Source organism: Mastomys coucha, unplaced genomic scaffold (genome assembly GCF_008632895.1).
Source record: "Mastomys coucha isolate ucsf_1 unplaced genomic scaffold, UCSF_Mcou_1 pScaffold20, whole genome shotgun sequence".
Taxonomy (NCBI): domain Eukaryota; kingdom Metazoa; phylum Chordata; class Mammalia; order Rodentia; family Muridae; genus Mastomys; species Mastomys coucha.
Genome location: NW_022196903.1, coordinates 106598508 through 106612976, shown reverse-complemented (window position 1 = coordinate 106612976; position 14469 = coordinate 106598508). Strand labels below are relative to the sequence as shown.

General features: G+C 46.3%; 1 protein-coding gene across 5 annotated transcripts in view; it reads left to right on the top strand.

Annotated features, from left to right (window-relative positions):
• Positions 1-3528: 3528 nt before the first annotated feature.
• Cidec (cell death inducing DFFA like effector c) overlaps positions 3529-14469 on the top strand; it is a 13834-nt gene continuing 2893 nt past the window's right edge. Inside the window, exons 1-5 of one of the 5 annotated variants that reach the window (XM_031382914.1) lie at positions 3529-3568; positions 4779-4856; positions 6221-6374; positions 9851-10009; positions 10093-10283. In XM_031382914.1, the coding sequence (XP_031238774.1) occupies positions 4804-4856; positions 6221-6374; positions 9851-10009; positions 10093-10283 (557 nt within the window). In that variant the 5' untranslated portion in view covers positions 3529-3568; positions 4779-4803. Of the gene's footprint in view, positions 3615-3682; positions 4013-4357; positions 4569-4778; positions 4857-6220; positions 6375-9850; positions 10010-10092; positions 10284-14469 lie in introns of those variants that run through there. The other 4 variants (XM_031382913.1, XM_031382916.1, XM_031382917.1 and 1 more) reach the window with 4 other exon arrangements.

Below are 14469 nucleotides of genomic sequence, written 5' to 3'. Positions count from 1 at the left end.
CTCTCTCTCTCTCTCTCTCTCTCTCTCTCTCCTTTCTTTCCTTTCATTTTTCTTCCTTCCCTTTCTTCCTCCCTCCTCTTTCTTCCTTTCTTCCTTCTTTCCTTCCTTCCTTTCTTTTCCTTTTTGTAGAGCTATAGGGTCTCTCTACATAACCCTGGAACTCTCTCCGCAGATAAGGCTAGGCCTGAACTCTTCTGCACCTTCAGCTGAGTTACAGCCACGGTGCTTCTCTATCCTAAAGTCCCTCCCTGATGTGAGTTCCAAAGGCAGGGATCAGAGCTGAGGCCTGTGTCCCTGTGTCTCAGCATGCCTGATAGTGTGTAAACATTCAAGGAGTATTTATTGAGAGATTAATGCCAATGAGACCCAGAGAGTCTTCACCCAAAGCACTCGGACGAATCCCCTCTGGATGGTGGTCCTTTGCAGCAAGTCTGGTTTCCTGCTTTTTTCTCTTTAGCCCTCTGTGCCTCCTGTGATAAAATTAGTGTGCCAGTTCCTTGAATCAGCCTCTGGCCTATCTATCAAGAGACACCAAGTACATGTGGAATGTTTAATAAATGTTTGGGGCGTGAATGTGAAAGGGAGGGGCCTGACCCTTTGCCTAGAACTTCCTTGTGGAACTGCTTCACTTGGACTTTCTCCTGGCTCTGCTGTCTGTCTGAGAGTTGAGCTATTCGTGTTCCAATCTCAAATCTATTGCACCACATGTTTTCTTTTCCTTTTTTTTTTTTTTTTTTTTTTTTGAGACAGGGTCTCATGCAACCCAGGCTAGCCCAGAACTCACTTTCTGCATAGATGAGATAGATGATCTTGAACTCCTGATCCTCGTGCCTCTACCATCTCCCAAGTGAGGGAATGCCAGGCCTCCGTGGCTTTCTTTGTGCTCTGATGGCATCCCTCCCCCATTCCCCCCAGGACAGTCAACTGTCTTCTCACCTGTTAGGGTACAGCTCTTCTCAACTCTTTGGGTCCATAGACCATTTACTTCTCCAGACATTTGTTGTCCTATCACATTGGATGTGTTGTTGTTTGTTTGTAGGCTTTCTTAATTTTTATCTTTTATACTAATTTATTTAATATGTGTGACATATACACATGGGGCTTGTGGGAAAATCAGAAGGTGACTTATGGGAGTGAGTTCTTTCCATTATGTAGGTCTCAGGGATTGAATTCATTGAATTTGTAAGTACCCACAGAGCCATTTTGATGGGCCTCTTACTGTTTTGAAAGTCATGGTCTGTGGTGGTTTGAATATGCTTGGCCCAAGGAGTGGCAATATTAGGAGGTGTGACCTTATTGAAGGAAGTGTGTCTCTGTGGGTGTGGGCTTTAAGATACTCATCCTAGCTGCCTAGAAGCCAGTCTTCTTCTAACAGCCTTCAGATGAAGATGTAGAACTCTCAGCTCCTCCTGCATCATCCCTACCTGGACACTGCCATGTTTTTGCTTTGTTGATAATAGACTGAACTTCTGAACCTGTAAGCCAGCTCCAATTAAATGTTGTCCTTATAAGAGTTGCCTGGGTCATGGTGTCTGCTCACAACAGTAAAACCCTAACTCAGACAAGGTCTTACTCTATAATCCATGCTGGCCTGCAACTCCTTATGTAGCCCAGGAGGGACCTGAAACTCAAAGCATGACTGCTGACACTTGCCTCTGTCTCCCAAGTGCTGGGATCCCAGGCCTGAGCCAGCATGCCAACTACATTGTTTTGGTTTTTTGTTTTCTTTCCAGAATACAATTATTAGAAAACAAAGAAAGAAACAAAATGAAACAACAAATAAATAAACAAAACTCTTTTTTTTGAGGTAAGATCTTTCACTGTGTGGCCCAGGCTGGCCTTAGACTGGTGATGTTTGTGCGTCAGCCTCTGGAGGCTCAGATGAGAGAGAGGTGTACATCACCACTCCTGGCTCCAATTGCTCATTTGTTTATTTGCTTCTGTTCTCCAGTCCAGCTACTATAGGCGTGGGCTAAGACCGACTTGTTTTCTGATGTATTATCAGCCCCTAGAGTAGCACACTGGAAGTGCTCAATGAAGGAATGTCGCCCCTTCCAGGGATTGGCTTAGCTCTATATAATTCATATCGTGAGAGCCAGTGAGTCTCCACAGGACAGAGAAAGGCTGTGCATCTCTGTCTTCCTGTTGCTGCCTTGAGGTTTGAATCAGTTCCCCAATCAGCTGTGCTACAGATGTGTCAGGCATTTATAAAGGACTCATCTTAGCCAGGTTTAGTGGCCCACACCTTTAGTCCCAGCTCTCTGGTGTACAGTGTTTTGTAGCATATACATGCAGTGTTCATGGAGGCCTGACGAGGTGACAGATCCCTGGAACTAGAGTTACAAACAATTGTGAGTCATCATATGGATGTTGGTAACAGAAGCTGAATCCTCTATAGAGGTGGCCAGTGCTCTTGACCACTGAGACAGCTCTCCAACCCCTGGAATAATGTAAACGTGTATGTGTGTGTGTGTGTGTGTGTGTGTGTGTGTGTGTGTGTTCATATAAGAACAATTTATAGTAGTCAGTTCTTTCTTACTACCATGTGGGTCCTGGGGATCAAATTGAGATTGTCAGGTTTGGCAGCAAGTGCTCTTACTCAATGGGTCATCTTGCTGGCCTAATTTTTATTTTTCTTGTTGTAATGTCTGTAATGAATGATTACATATTTTATACTCTTATTTTGAGATGTTACAGCTCAGACTTGTCTTAAATTGGAGATTATCTTTCTGTCTCTGTCTCTTGAGTCCTATATTTCACTATATCCATGTTTTGTGATTTCCTACCCCCTTTCTCATGCCAGGTTGTCACTCTGTCGCCCAGGCTGGTCTACAAACTTCCTATAGCCCAGGCTAGCTTCATTCATAGCAGCCTTCCTTGTCTTGGCTTCCCAAGTGCTGGGGTTGTAGGCATTACAGGCATGAGCTACCTCTCTTAGCAAGATATTTTTATTTTGATATTATACATTCCACCTTGTCCTAATCTCTGATTTTATTTGTTACATATAGCATATTATCAATAACAATCACTTTTATCCATTGAGCACCTAAGTTGCAAATGTTTTTATTATGTGTGGTTTTGGTTGTGAGACAGGGCCAACTCTATAGCATGCGATAGTTTTCAACTCATGGCCCTTCTCATGCCTTAGTCTACCAAGTGTCGAGGTGACAGCTCTGAGCCACCATCCCTGACTTCAACATGGACATTACTCCTTATACAGAGGAGAAAGCCCAGGGCTCACAGAAGGCCGCTCATGTGAGCACAGATAGCCTGTGTGGGGGCAGAACTCAGACCATAAGCCACATCCATTGCTTTCTGTGCCCTCTTGCCTAGTGCCATGGGCAGTACCTCTTCTAACGCTTTCGAAACATGCCTTCTTCCCCGTTTCAGGGCCTTCTGGAAGTCAGTCTGACTTGAAATCCCTAGGGGAGAGTTTCGAACTCATTCCCTATGCTCTTTTCCCCAGCTGGGTCTGGGGGCCAGAGGAGTGGCTTCACGGGAGACAGAAATAAAATGGAGGGAGGCCTGGGTTGTGCCTGACCACGCAGTATTGCCAGGAGGCTGGGAGGTGAGGGGGAGGTGAGGAGCTGGAGTATTTGGCTACTAGAGAGCAGGTTTGAGGGGAGGATTGCCATGTGTTGGGGGGGGGTGGTATAAGGAACAGGGTTGGAACAAGTGTGCTTGGGTGGTGTTGAGTTGGGGTGAGGGGACTCTGTAGGGGTGACCCGAGCAGAACCTACGTTATCAGAAGCAAAGAGTGCTTTGACTGCTTTGGCTGAGGTCGCAGTTCTGTCCCATGCCCACTCTTGGGCTCAGCCCTGCTCCCCGTGCTAAGGGCTGAAAACAGAGACCGACAGAGGCCGCAAGGACACAGGAGCTTCAGAGACATGGACAGGATGGAGGGTCCTTCTGCAAGTCGTTGGGAAAGGCTTTCCTGAGGTAGCAGCAGGGACCCTGGGAACTTCTAAGTGGCCTGTGTGAAGCTCTGAGTGTGAGACAAGCCACTTCACAGGTAAAGAGATTCACTGCGCAGGGGCTTGCAGCCCCAACAGGCAAGAACCAGAGAACAGCACTACAGGAGGAAAACAGGCATGCGAGCCCAGTACTTCCCTGCCAGAGCTGTGATGCCCAATACGGGTACCTTGTGTTACAAACCATAGTTGTTACCTAAATTAGTTAAGGCTCAATAGCAGTGCAGAGTCAGCTCCTCTGTCACTTTAGTCACGGTGCCAAGGGCTCAATGTGGTCAGCAGCTACGGCACTGGAGAGCACAAACCTAGATGGTCTTCAAGACAAAAGTTCTCTTGGCCAGTGCTAAACCTCAGGAGGGCTATATTGCTCAAGGGCCCACGGGGCAAAGCAGGCTCCACCGTCTGGCGGCCTGTGGAGTTTCTGGACAATAGGTGACTTTCAGGTCCCTCACAGCATGAGGAGGTGTGACTCACCTCCTGCCAACGTGAAGTGGACTCTGTCCCCTGGGACAGGGTCAAATCAGTGAGGGCCTCTTCAGCGCTGACTTCAGCTTCCCTGCTCAGTGTGACCAGAGCTTGGGTCGGAGAAACAATGGAGTGAGTGGGGCTGGGGCTGGAGAGCAGCTGTGGAGTAGGTGGGGGTGGTAGGCGCTGGCTCAGTTGTAGTTGCTATGGGGAAATGGATGGTCAGATGAAAGAGTGGGGCAGAGGGTTGTTGTATGGGGGTTGGGATGCATTGGGTCAAAGAAAGAAAGAGAGGGACCCCTCCCTTCCTACTAACCAGATAGGCTTCTGCCTTTGTTCCAGGTCGAACACAATCCAACTCACAAGGATGGATTACGCCATGAAGTCTCTCAGCCTTCTGTACCCCAGGTCGCTGTCCAGGTAAGGGAAGCCAGGGATAGAAAGGAAAGGGGACCCGGGGAGCCATCAGTTAGAACTTCTTAAATTTCTAATGGGTATAAAAAGCCATTTAGGGGTGGCTATGGTTGTGGGGGTAGTATATGCTTTTAACCCCAGCACTCAGGAGGCTGAGGCAGGAAGATCTTTGTGAGTTCAAGGTCAGTTTAATCTCCAGTTCCAGGTTAACCAGGGCTACATAGGGTGTCTTATCTCAAAAAAAAAAAAAAAAAAAAGTCATGTGGGTATGTAGTTGAAATATGGATATGGCCAGTTGTGGAGGCACACAGTTTGGATGCTGGCACTTGGAAGCAGATGTAAGCGGATCTTGGTGAATTTGAGGACAGTCTAGTATGCCAGAAAGTTCCAGGTCAATCAGAGCTGTACGGTGAGATACTATCTCAAAAACAGATAAGCAAGGAACGAATCCATGAAGACAAAACAAGCAAAAAAAAAAAAAAAAAATCTTACCATAAGCGCTAACAGATCTGATTCAGGTCTGAGCTGCCTGGAGTAGCGTCTGTCTGAGCATGCCGTCTGAACAAAGGTGCGCATGCGCGTGCATTGTTTTCTTAAGAAAGGTTCCTTTCTGGTGTCAGCACTAGAAGGTTGGTGTTACCTGCCTGGAGAGCTGTGTGTGTGACAGGGAGGTGACACAGTCAAGTGACAGAGGGAAGGCAGTACATGACCGTCTTACATGCTTCTGGTCTACACTCTTCTCTGTCACCATCACTGTTCCTGTCACATCTGAAGCAGAGAGGGCCAGGCTCTGCACTGGGAGCCTTCATTCCTGATCTCCCAAGAGCCTCATGCCTACTTTGGGAAATGGGGGCTAATATGTCAAGTCAATAGATGGGGAAACTGAGTCACTGCTTGAGCATTCTGTCACCTGTTGCCTAGAACATCTGTAGCAGAGACCAACTTTGAACTTGAACCCAGAAAATACGAGACTCACATTCTTTCTGCTCCTTTCTTTCTACCCTGAGAATCTGAGAGTCCAAAAATACTCTATAGGCTGCCCTCCCCCCATTTCACCCCACTTTACATCAAGGTGAACAAGGACACAGAGCAGAGAAGTCCACAGGGGAATGTGGCTGTTCCAAGAACCAGCCATCCTGACACCGTTTGGGGACTTGTTAGACATACAGTCCCTTGGGCTCCACTCACAGCCACAGAAGTGAGTCTGATTTAAGCAAGATTCCAACTGATTTTCCTGCCCATCCAAAATGGAGGCACACCCTCAGCTGGGCTTTGAGAAAGTCCCCTGGAGGGGCCATGGTTGGTTGGAAGGAAAGGTCAGCTGTGAGCTCAGCAGTCAGGTCATCTGATGTTCAAACTGATGTCCCCAGGCATGTGGCAGTGAGCACTGCAGTGGTGACCCAACAGCTGGTGTCTAAGCCCAGCCGGGAGACCCCTAGGGCGAGGCCCTGTCGTGTTAGCACCGCAGATCGGAAGGTTCGAAAAGGCATCATGGCTCACAGCTTGGAGGACCTCCTGGGCAAGGTAAGAGGTCTGCCTGTACTCTGCATCGGCTCTCCCCAGGCCTTGGCCGAGAGTTGACGCTGCCAGGGCCTTCGGTCTTCCAGGCCTGAGCTGGAAGGGTGCGCATGCGCGTGTGTTGTTTTCTTAAGAAATGTTCTTTTCTGGTGTCAGCACTGGAAGGTTGGCGTTACCTGCCTGGAGAGCTGTGTGTGTGACAGAGAGGTGACACAGTCAAGTGACAAAGGGAAGGCAGTACATGGCCGTCTTACATGTTAACAGTGGCCAGGTGGTATTTGAGCCAGGTATGTCTGAGAGCCCAGGACTTGGGAGACACGCACACACATACACACACACCAACACCCCTTTGACTCACACACAGTAAAACTGCACAAAACATAAAAACAACCTTCCAGAAGTGTCAGGAGTTGAGAAAACACAATTTCAGTGCTTCTAGTCTGCATCTCCTACGTGCCCCAACACAATTTTTCTTGCATCTATCTCCCAAGCTGGAACTTCCAGGAAAGCCTTTGTTTGGAGAATCAGTACTCCCCCATTAGTGGAAACCCAGGGCTGCCAGCTCCGGTACTAGAGGCATACTGTACAGAGCGCAGGACCCTGTTCCCATCATTCCTCTCCCTGCCCCTCCTCCAGCCCCTTCTAATTGTGCTTCTATTTGTTGTGTCGCCTCAGGCCTCTCTGACTCGTTAATATCAGCTGCTTGGGACTGGAACCCTTACATCAGCGGGTCCAGGTGCCCCACACAAGTCAAACACTTGAAGTAGGTTTTTTAGTTGTCAGAGTCAATTTAGCATGCAGAGAGCATACCTGACAAACTTCAAGGCAAGGTTTCAATCTCATTCATGCAAATTAACTCTGTACTTCCTAGGAATGGGTTTGTCATCTCCTATGAAATCTGTGGCCAAGTCTGCCTTGAATCAAAAAGACTGGCTCACTTTTTGCTCTGAGCTCTAGGGACTACTTCCACCATTAGGGTCTTCTTCTTCTTCTTTTTTTTTTTTTTATTTAATATGTTTTTATTTAAAATATAAATTTTTTTTATTTTTTATTTTTATTTTTTAAAAGATTTATTTATTTATTTATTTATTTATGTGAGTATACTGTAGCTGTACAGATAGTTGTGAGTCTTCATGTGGTTGCTGGGAATTGAATTTTTAAGACTCCTGCTTCCTCTGATCAACCCCTCTCACTCAGTCCCTGGTTGCTCCAGTCCAAAGATCTATTTACTATTATATCTAAGTACACTGTAGCTGTCTTCAGACGCACCAGAAGAGGGCATTGAGCTCATTACAAACAGTGGTGAGCCACCATGTGGTTGCTGGGATTTGAACTCATGACCTTCAGAAGAGCAGTCAGTGCTCTTAACTGCTGAGCCATCTCTCCAGCCAGGGTCTTCTTATCATATCCCCTTTACACCTCTACCCCCTACCCCCAGAGACTGGACCATGGCTAAGGCTGGGGATTTTCCTTTTCAGTGGGCACCTTAAGAAACTTTAAGAAAGTTGTAGAATTTGAGACCTCCTAGTCAGGGTTCCATTGCCAGGGGACACAGGCAGCCATGGAGGACTCTATCTCTGAAACACAGATAGGTCAGAAGGGACTCTTACTGCCAGGGTTTGGAGGATGTCAGCCCTCTGGACTTTGACTCCATGTCTGGCAGCACAAAGGTGTGGACAGAGTAGAGGGGAGAGCATCGAAGATGTAGTTGCCAAGCAACTGTGTCATTCCAAAGGTCTTACACATCTGCTCCCGGGAGGAGCAGAGTTAATTAGCATGGGTGAGGTAGGAACCTGGCTGGAAGGTGAAGTCAGTGCTCTCTGCATGCTACTGCAGGAGTTTACATTTTATTGTTTAATGAGTATCTACTTGTTTTGTGTGTATATGTGTGTGCACACATGAACACATGCATGTCACAGGTCACAGGTAGACACTGGAGCACGAGAATTGGTTTTCACTTCCCATCCCGTGGGTCCTGGGATTGAATTCAGGGCAGCAAGCTTGGCTGTAAGCACCTGTGCCTGCTGAGCCTTCTCACTGAAACTTGAGTTCCATTTGCTTAGTTAAGTTAGTTTCTTGGTTTGCCTTTAGGCAGTTAGGCAAGGCTTCAGTCTTTAGCTCAGGCTTCCTTGGAGCTCACTATGTAGCCCAGGCTAGGGTTTCCAGTATTCCACCTTGCATCAGGTTTCCAAGATTACAGGCATGAGCCGCCAGTTCCATCTAGAGGATGTTTTATTGTTGCTTGTCTGTTTGTTTGAGACAGGATTCCATGAAGTTGGACTCAAACTCACTATGTAGCTGACTCGTGACTTTTCATCCTGCTGCCTTCTACCTCCTGAGTTCTGGGGTGATAGGCCTATGCTACTGCCTGGTTCATGGGATGCTGGGATGCTGGGGTGCTGGGATGCTGGGGTGCTGGGGTGCTGGGTGAAATCACCCAGGGCTTTGTTCACGCTGAGCAGGCACTGTATACACACACACACACATACACACAGAGAGACAGAGAGAGAGAAAGAGACAGACAGACAGACAGACAGACAGAGACACAGAGAGAATGAGAAAGAGAGAGAGAACAAGCTGTGGAAGATTTTTAAAAAACTAATATGAAGTAAATCAAACTAACAAAATCTATAAGAAGCATACAATGGGGGCATAAAACATGGACTGTAAAAAATAAATTAATTTCAGAAATAAAATAATAAAAAAAAGAAGCATAAGTCGGGCAGTGGTGGTGCATGCCTTTAATCCCAGGGTTATGCAGAGAAACCCTGTCTCGAAAAAAAAGAAAGAAAAACGTAGTTCAATTCCTCACCCCAAAAATAGAGAAATAAAGAAGATTAAAAGAGAATTATGTTTACAGGCATATATACCATTTTTTTATTTCTCTTGTTTCAATTAATTGGATCCTTGGAATAGGGTGATACAGTTGGATGTCTCTGTGTAAGGTTATTTTTCTCAGTCTGTTTTTTTTGTTTTGGTTTGGTTTTTGGTTTTTGGCTTTTCTCTGTGTAGCTCTGGCTGTCCTGGAACTCACTCTGTAGACCAGGCTGGCCTCGAACTCAGAAATCCACCTGCCTCTGCCTCCCAAGTGCTGGGATTAAAGGTGTGCACCACCACTGCTCTGTTGCCTCTATAAAGTATAAAAGATGTGTGCTTTCTGAGTTCTTGGTTGTCTCTTCCTACTTGGATGAGCAATCCCATGTGCATTGGCCACGCACGTTGGATCAATACACTTCATGTTATTGCAGCGATCCGTTGTCAGGCTGTGATCTGTGGTAGCACGTCTAAGCTAAGACTCTCTGAGGGTCTCACAGGGTCTTACAGCAGCACCTGCCTGTGTTACATGGTGAGGTCCAGGCCAACCTAAACTCCTTAGTAAGACCTTGATCCTTCTCTGGCGGCTGGGTGCTTTGTCATAAGTCTTTGCCTCTCCGCACTGCAGCTCCATAGGGTTGACAGAAAAGTCACTAACCTTTTTCCAGGTCCAGGACATCTTGAAGCTTAAAGACAAGCCCTTCTCCCTGGTGCTGGAGGAAGACGGCACGATCGTGGAGACAGAAGAATACTTCCAAGCCCTAGCCAGAGACACCGTGTTCATGGTCCTGCAGAAGGGGCAGAAGTGGAAGCCCCCATCAGAACAGGTGCCTGGCCTCCCAGGGCAGGGGTGAATGTGGAGAGCTTGGGAGGGGTTCTGGAGGCGAGCTTACACGGACTTGTCTTGCAGCGCAAGAAGAGAGCCCAGCTAGCCCTTTCCCAGAAGGCAACGAAGAAGATCGATGTGGCCCGGGTAACCTTCGACCTGTACAAGCTGAACCCTCAGGACTTCATCGGCTGCCTAAACGTGAAGGCGACCCTCTATGACACATACTCGCTTTCCTATGACCTGCACTGCTACAGGGCCAAGCGCATCGTGAAGTGAGTGGGTTGGGACAGACAGGGACCAGGAGGGAGAAACGCAAAAAAAGAAAGCAAAACTGTCTGCCCAAAGCAAAACTCTCAGGGGCTGAGTGGACACTGAGGCTAACAAAGAATGACAGCCACACCTGCGCAGGGATCTAAGTGACTTGATTTGCATTAGGGTATGTATGGTGGAGGTGGGGGGAACTCGGCCACGAGGGGGTAGGTCGTTTTAAGGTTTCTTTCTAGTATAGCAAATTACATCCCCCCTCTTCCATTCTCCAAAAGTAATTTTTCCATAGTAGCTTACTGAGGAACTTTCTTGTGTGTGCTGAGGATAGAGCCCAGGGCCTCAGGATTACTGAGCACACACTCATATCCTGAGCTATTTCCACAGCTAATCATTTTTTAAAGGAAAACCATAACTATAATCCCAGTACTTTGGAAGATCAGGAATTCAAGGGAAGCCTGGGTCAGATAAGGTCTTGCCTCAAAATCAAACCAAACCAAACCAATCCAAACCAAACCAAACCAAATCAAACCAAACCACACCAAACCAACACACCACAAAACAAACACCAGTGGAGAGATGGCTTGGTCCTTAAGAGTTCCCAGCACTTATGTCAGCCAGCTCACAACTGCTCATAACCACGGTTCTGCAGCTCCAAGGGATCTGTCGCTCTCTTCTGGTCTCTATAGGCACTGCACTCAGATGCACACAAAACAAAAGGCAATGTCAAGTTGCGGTCAGCTGAGTGACTTTAGTGGTATCAATGTGATTTTTAAAAAGTGCTAAGGGCCAAGAAGTGTAGTGCATGCCTTTAATCCCTGCATCCAGGAGGCAGAGTCAGGTGAATTTCTGTGAGTTCTAGACTAGCCTAGTCTATAAATCAAATTCCAGGTCGGTTAGGGCTACACAGTGAACCTATCTCAAAAAAATTGTGCTAGGACTGGTGAGATGGCTCAGCGGGTAAGAGCACTGACTGCTCTTCCGAAGGTCCTGAGTTCGGATCCCAGCAACCACATGGTGGCTCACAACCACCTGTAATGAGATTGGTCACCCTCTTCTGGTGCGTCTGAAGACAGATGCAGTAAATTACACCAGAGTGAGAGGGAGTGATTTAGAAAAAAAAGAAAAAAAAAGAAAACACAGATATTTACATTGTGATTCATAGCAGCAAAGTTACAGTTGTAAAGTAGTAACAAAAATAAAAAAAAAAAATTGTGCTAGCCGGGCAGTGGTGGCACACGCCTTTAATCCCAGCACTTGGGAGGCAGAGGCAGGTGGATTTCTGAGTTCGAGGCCAGCCTGGTCTACAGAGTGAGTTCCAGGTCAGCCAGGGTTACACAGAGAAACCCTGTCTCAAAAAACCAAACCAAACAAACAAAAAAATTGTGCTAAAATCTGCACATCCTAAAATGTTCTGTTGCGGCCACTTTAAGTGTCTCACCCAGCAGCATGAAGTAACTGACCATTTGTGCAAGCCTTGTCTTCCTTCCCAGAACCTTGGCACCAGGCAGCAGAAGCTGTACATAGTAAATAACAGTTCTCAGTCCTCTCCCAAGACCTTGCTAACCTTTATTCTACTTTCTGTTCCTCTGTTGATCTATCCTAGATACCTTATAGATACAAGACCAAAAAGTGTTTGTCTTTTCATGGCTGGCTTTTCCCATAACAATTCTGTTTTCAAGGTTCACTCCTTTGTAAAATATGCCAGATTTTCATTCCTTTTAAAGACTGGTTGGCTATATGCAAAGCCTCAGTTCTCCAGTTTGAGAGATAACTTTGAAGGCACCGAATTAAAACATATGTAAAGTCAGACCTTGGAGCACAGGCCTATAATGCCAGCAACTCAGGAGAGTGAGACAAGAAGACAGCAAGTCAGAGGCTTGCCCAGGTTGTAGAGTGAGTTCAAGGCTAACCTGGGCAACTTAGTAAGATGCTGTCTCAAAATAAGAAAGTAAGAAGAAAGTGGATGGCCGGGCAGTGGTGGCGCACGCCTTTAATCCCAGCACTTGAGAGGCAGAGGCAGGCATATTTCTGAGTTTGAGGCCAGCCTGGTCTACAGAGTGAGTTCCAGGACAGCCAGGGCTACACAGAGAAACCCTGTCTCAAAAAACCAAAAAAAAAAAAAAAAAATTGGAGGCTACAGTTCAATGGTAGAGTGAGTCCCTAAGGTTCTGTGTCCAGTTCCCCAGTGCTGCAAACACACACACACACACACACACACACACACACACACACACACTTCAATGCTGGGGATTAAACCCAGGGTTTTATATATGCCAGACAAGCACGATGACACTGAATTACACTTCTAGCCCTAATATATATTTTCAGTATTTATATCTATTTTTTCTTTCTCAGGATAGGGTTTCTCTATATAGCCCTGGATGTCTTAAAACTCAGTCTGTAGACCAGGCTGGCCTCAAACTCGAAGATCTACCTGCCTCTGCCTCCCGAGTGTTAGGATTAAAGGTATGCATCACCACTGCCCAGCAAATATTTTCGTTTTGATGTGTCTATGTGTCTGTAGAAGAATATGTGCATGTGAATACAGATACATGCTATGTGCATGTGAGTACAGATACATGCTATGTGCATGTGAATACAGATACATGCTATGTGCATGTAAATACAGATACATGCTATGTGCATGTGAATACAGATACATGCTATGTGCATGTGAATACAGATACATGCCAAGACCACAGATGTCTGATGGTGGTGCCACAGGTGGGTGTGATCCTCCTGTCCCAGATCTTGGGGACCTAACTTGAATCCTCTACAAAAGCAGTCCATGCTTTTAACATCAAACCAACTCTCTAGCCCCTAAAATGTTTTATGTGAGCTGCGTATGGTTCTAAGTGTATTTCTACTCCCCTTGAACCCACCAAGAACATAAATCCACATATTGAGTGAAAGTTAATAGAAGCTAATTTAAAAAACATGAATTTAATGGCTATATATGTATGTGTGTGAGTACATGCCCACCATGGCATAAGACAGGTAATCTCTAGATATATAATAATTACATTAATTTTATTTATTAGTGTGTGTATGTGTATGTGTGTGTATCTGAGCTCAATGGCCCAGAGTGTGACCATTCCATATGGCCTGAGTGTGGCCATCAGAGGGCAGCTTTTGAAAGGCAGTTTTTTTCTTCCACCATGAGGGTCCCTGAGATGTCACTGTGGTTGGCAGCCGTAGGCACCTTTACTCACTGAGCCCTCTTGATGGCCCTGAGAAGACAAGTTTAACCCGAGGCAGGAGTATTTTTCTTGGGTTTCCTCTTCCTTATGGCTCTTCAGGCCAGCTCCCTCTAGTGGCCCTCACCCCGCCTTGCAAACAGCTGTGGAAGAACTTGTGTTCAGTCAGCTGCTCTCAGCTACATTTCCTGTCGTCTATACACCAGATCATTTGCTGATCTCAAACTCATAACCCAATTTTTACATGTCAAGAATCTGGGCTCAGAACCAGAGAAGTTTAAAGCTTTTTTTTTTTTTCCCTATGAGACAGGGTCCCCTGTGGCCCAGGCGGGCCTCACTCTTGCTATGTAGCCAAGGATGGTTTTGAACTTTGGACCCACCTGCTTCTACCTCAGTAGTGCTGGAGGCCTAGGTTTCTTGTATTACCACACTGGGTTACTGCAGTGCTGGGTTCAAACCTGGGTCTTTTTGTTTTGTTTTGTTTTGTTTTTGTTTTTTCGAGACAGGGTTTCTCTGTGTAGCCCTGGCTGTCCTGGAACTCACTTTGTAGATCAGGCTGGCCTCAAATCCAAACCCAGTTTTTAATGTGTGAAAGGCAAGCACTCTACTAAATTAGCTACATCTCTAGTCCTTAGACATAACAGTTTTAAAAACAGACACACAAACCAGTCTGACTTAGTGCTCAGCCCTGTCTGGTTCAAGTTCTAGTCTTAGTATATGGTAATATTAGGCATAGGAGCCTTGTGGCTAGAATTCTGAAAAGTGACCTGGAAAGACTATAAAGTCTAGGACATCGTGTGACAAAGGGCAGGATGTATTGTGTAAGTTCATCTGGCTGGTCCAGAGTGCTTTAAAATACACAGGGCCCAGGAAATACCTCTGTGGCAGATTAGCTGCTTTTGCTTGAGTAAAGCCTTGGGTTGAGTAAAGCCTTGGGTTCCATTTCCACCACCGCAAAAAAGAAGAAGAAGAAGAAGAAGAAGAAGAAGAAGAA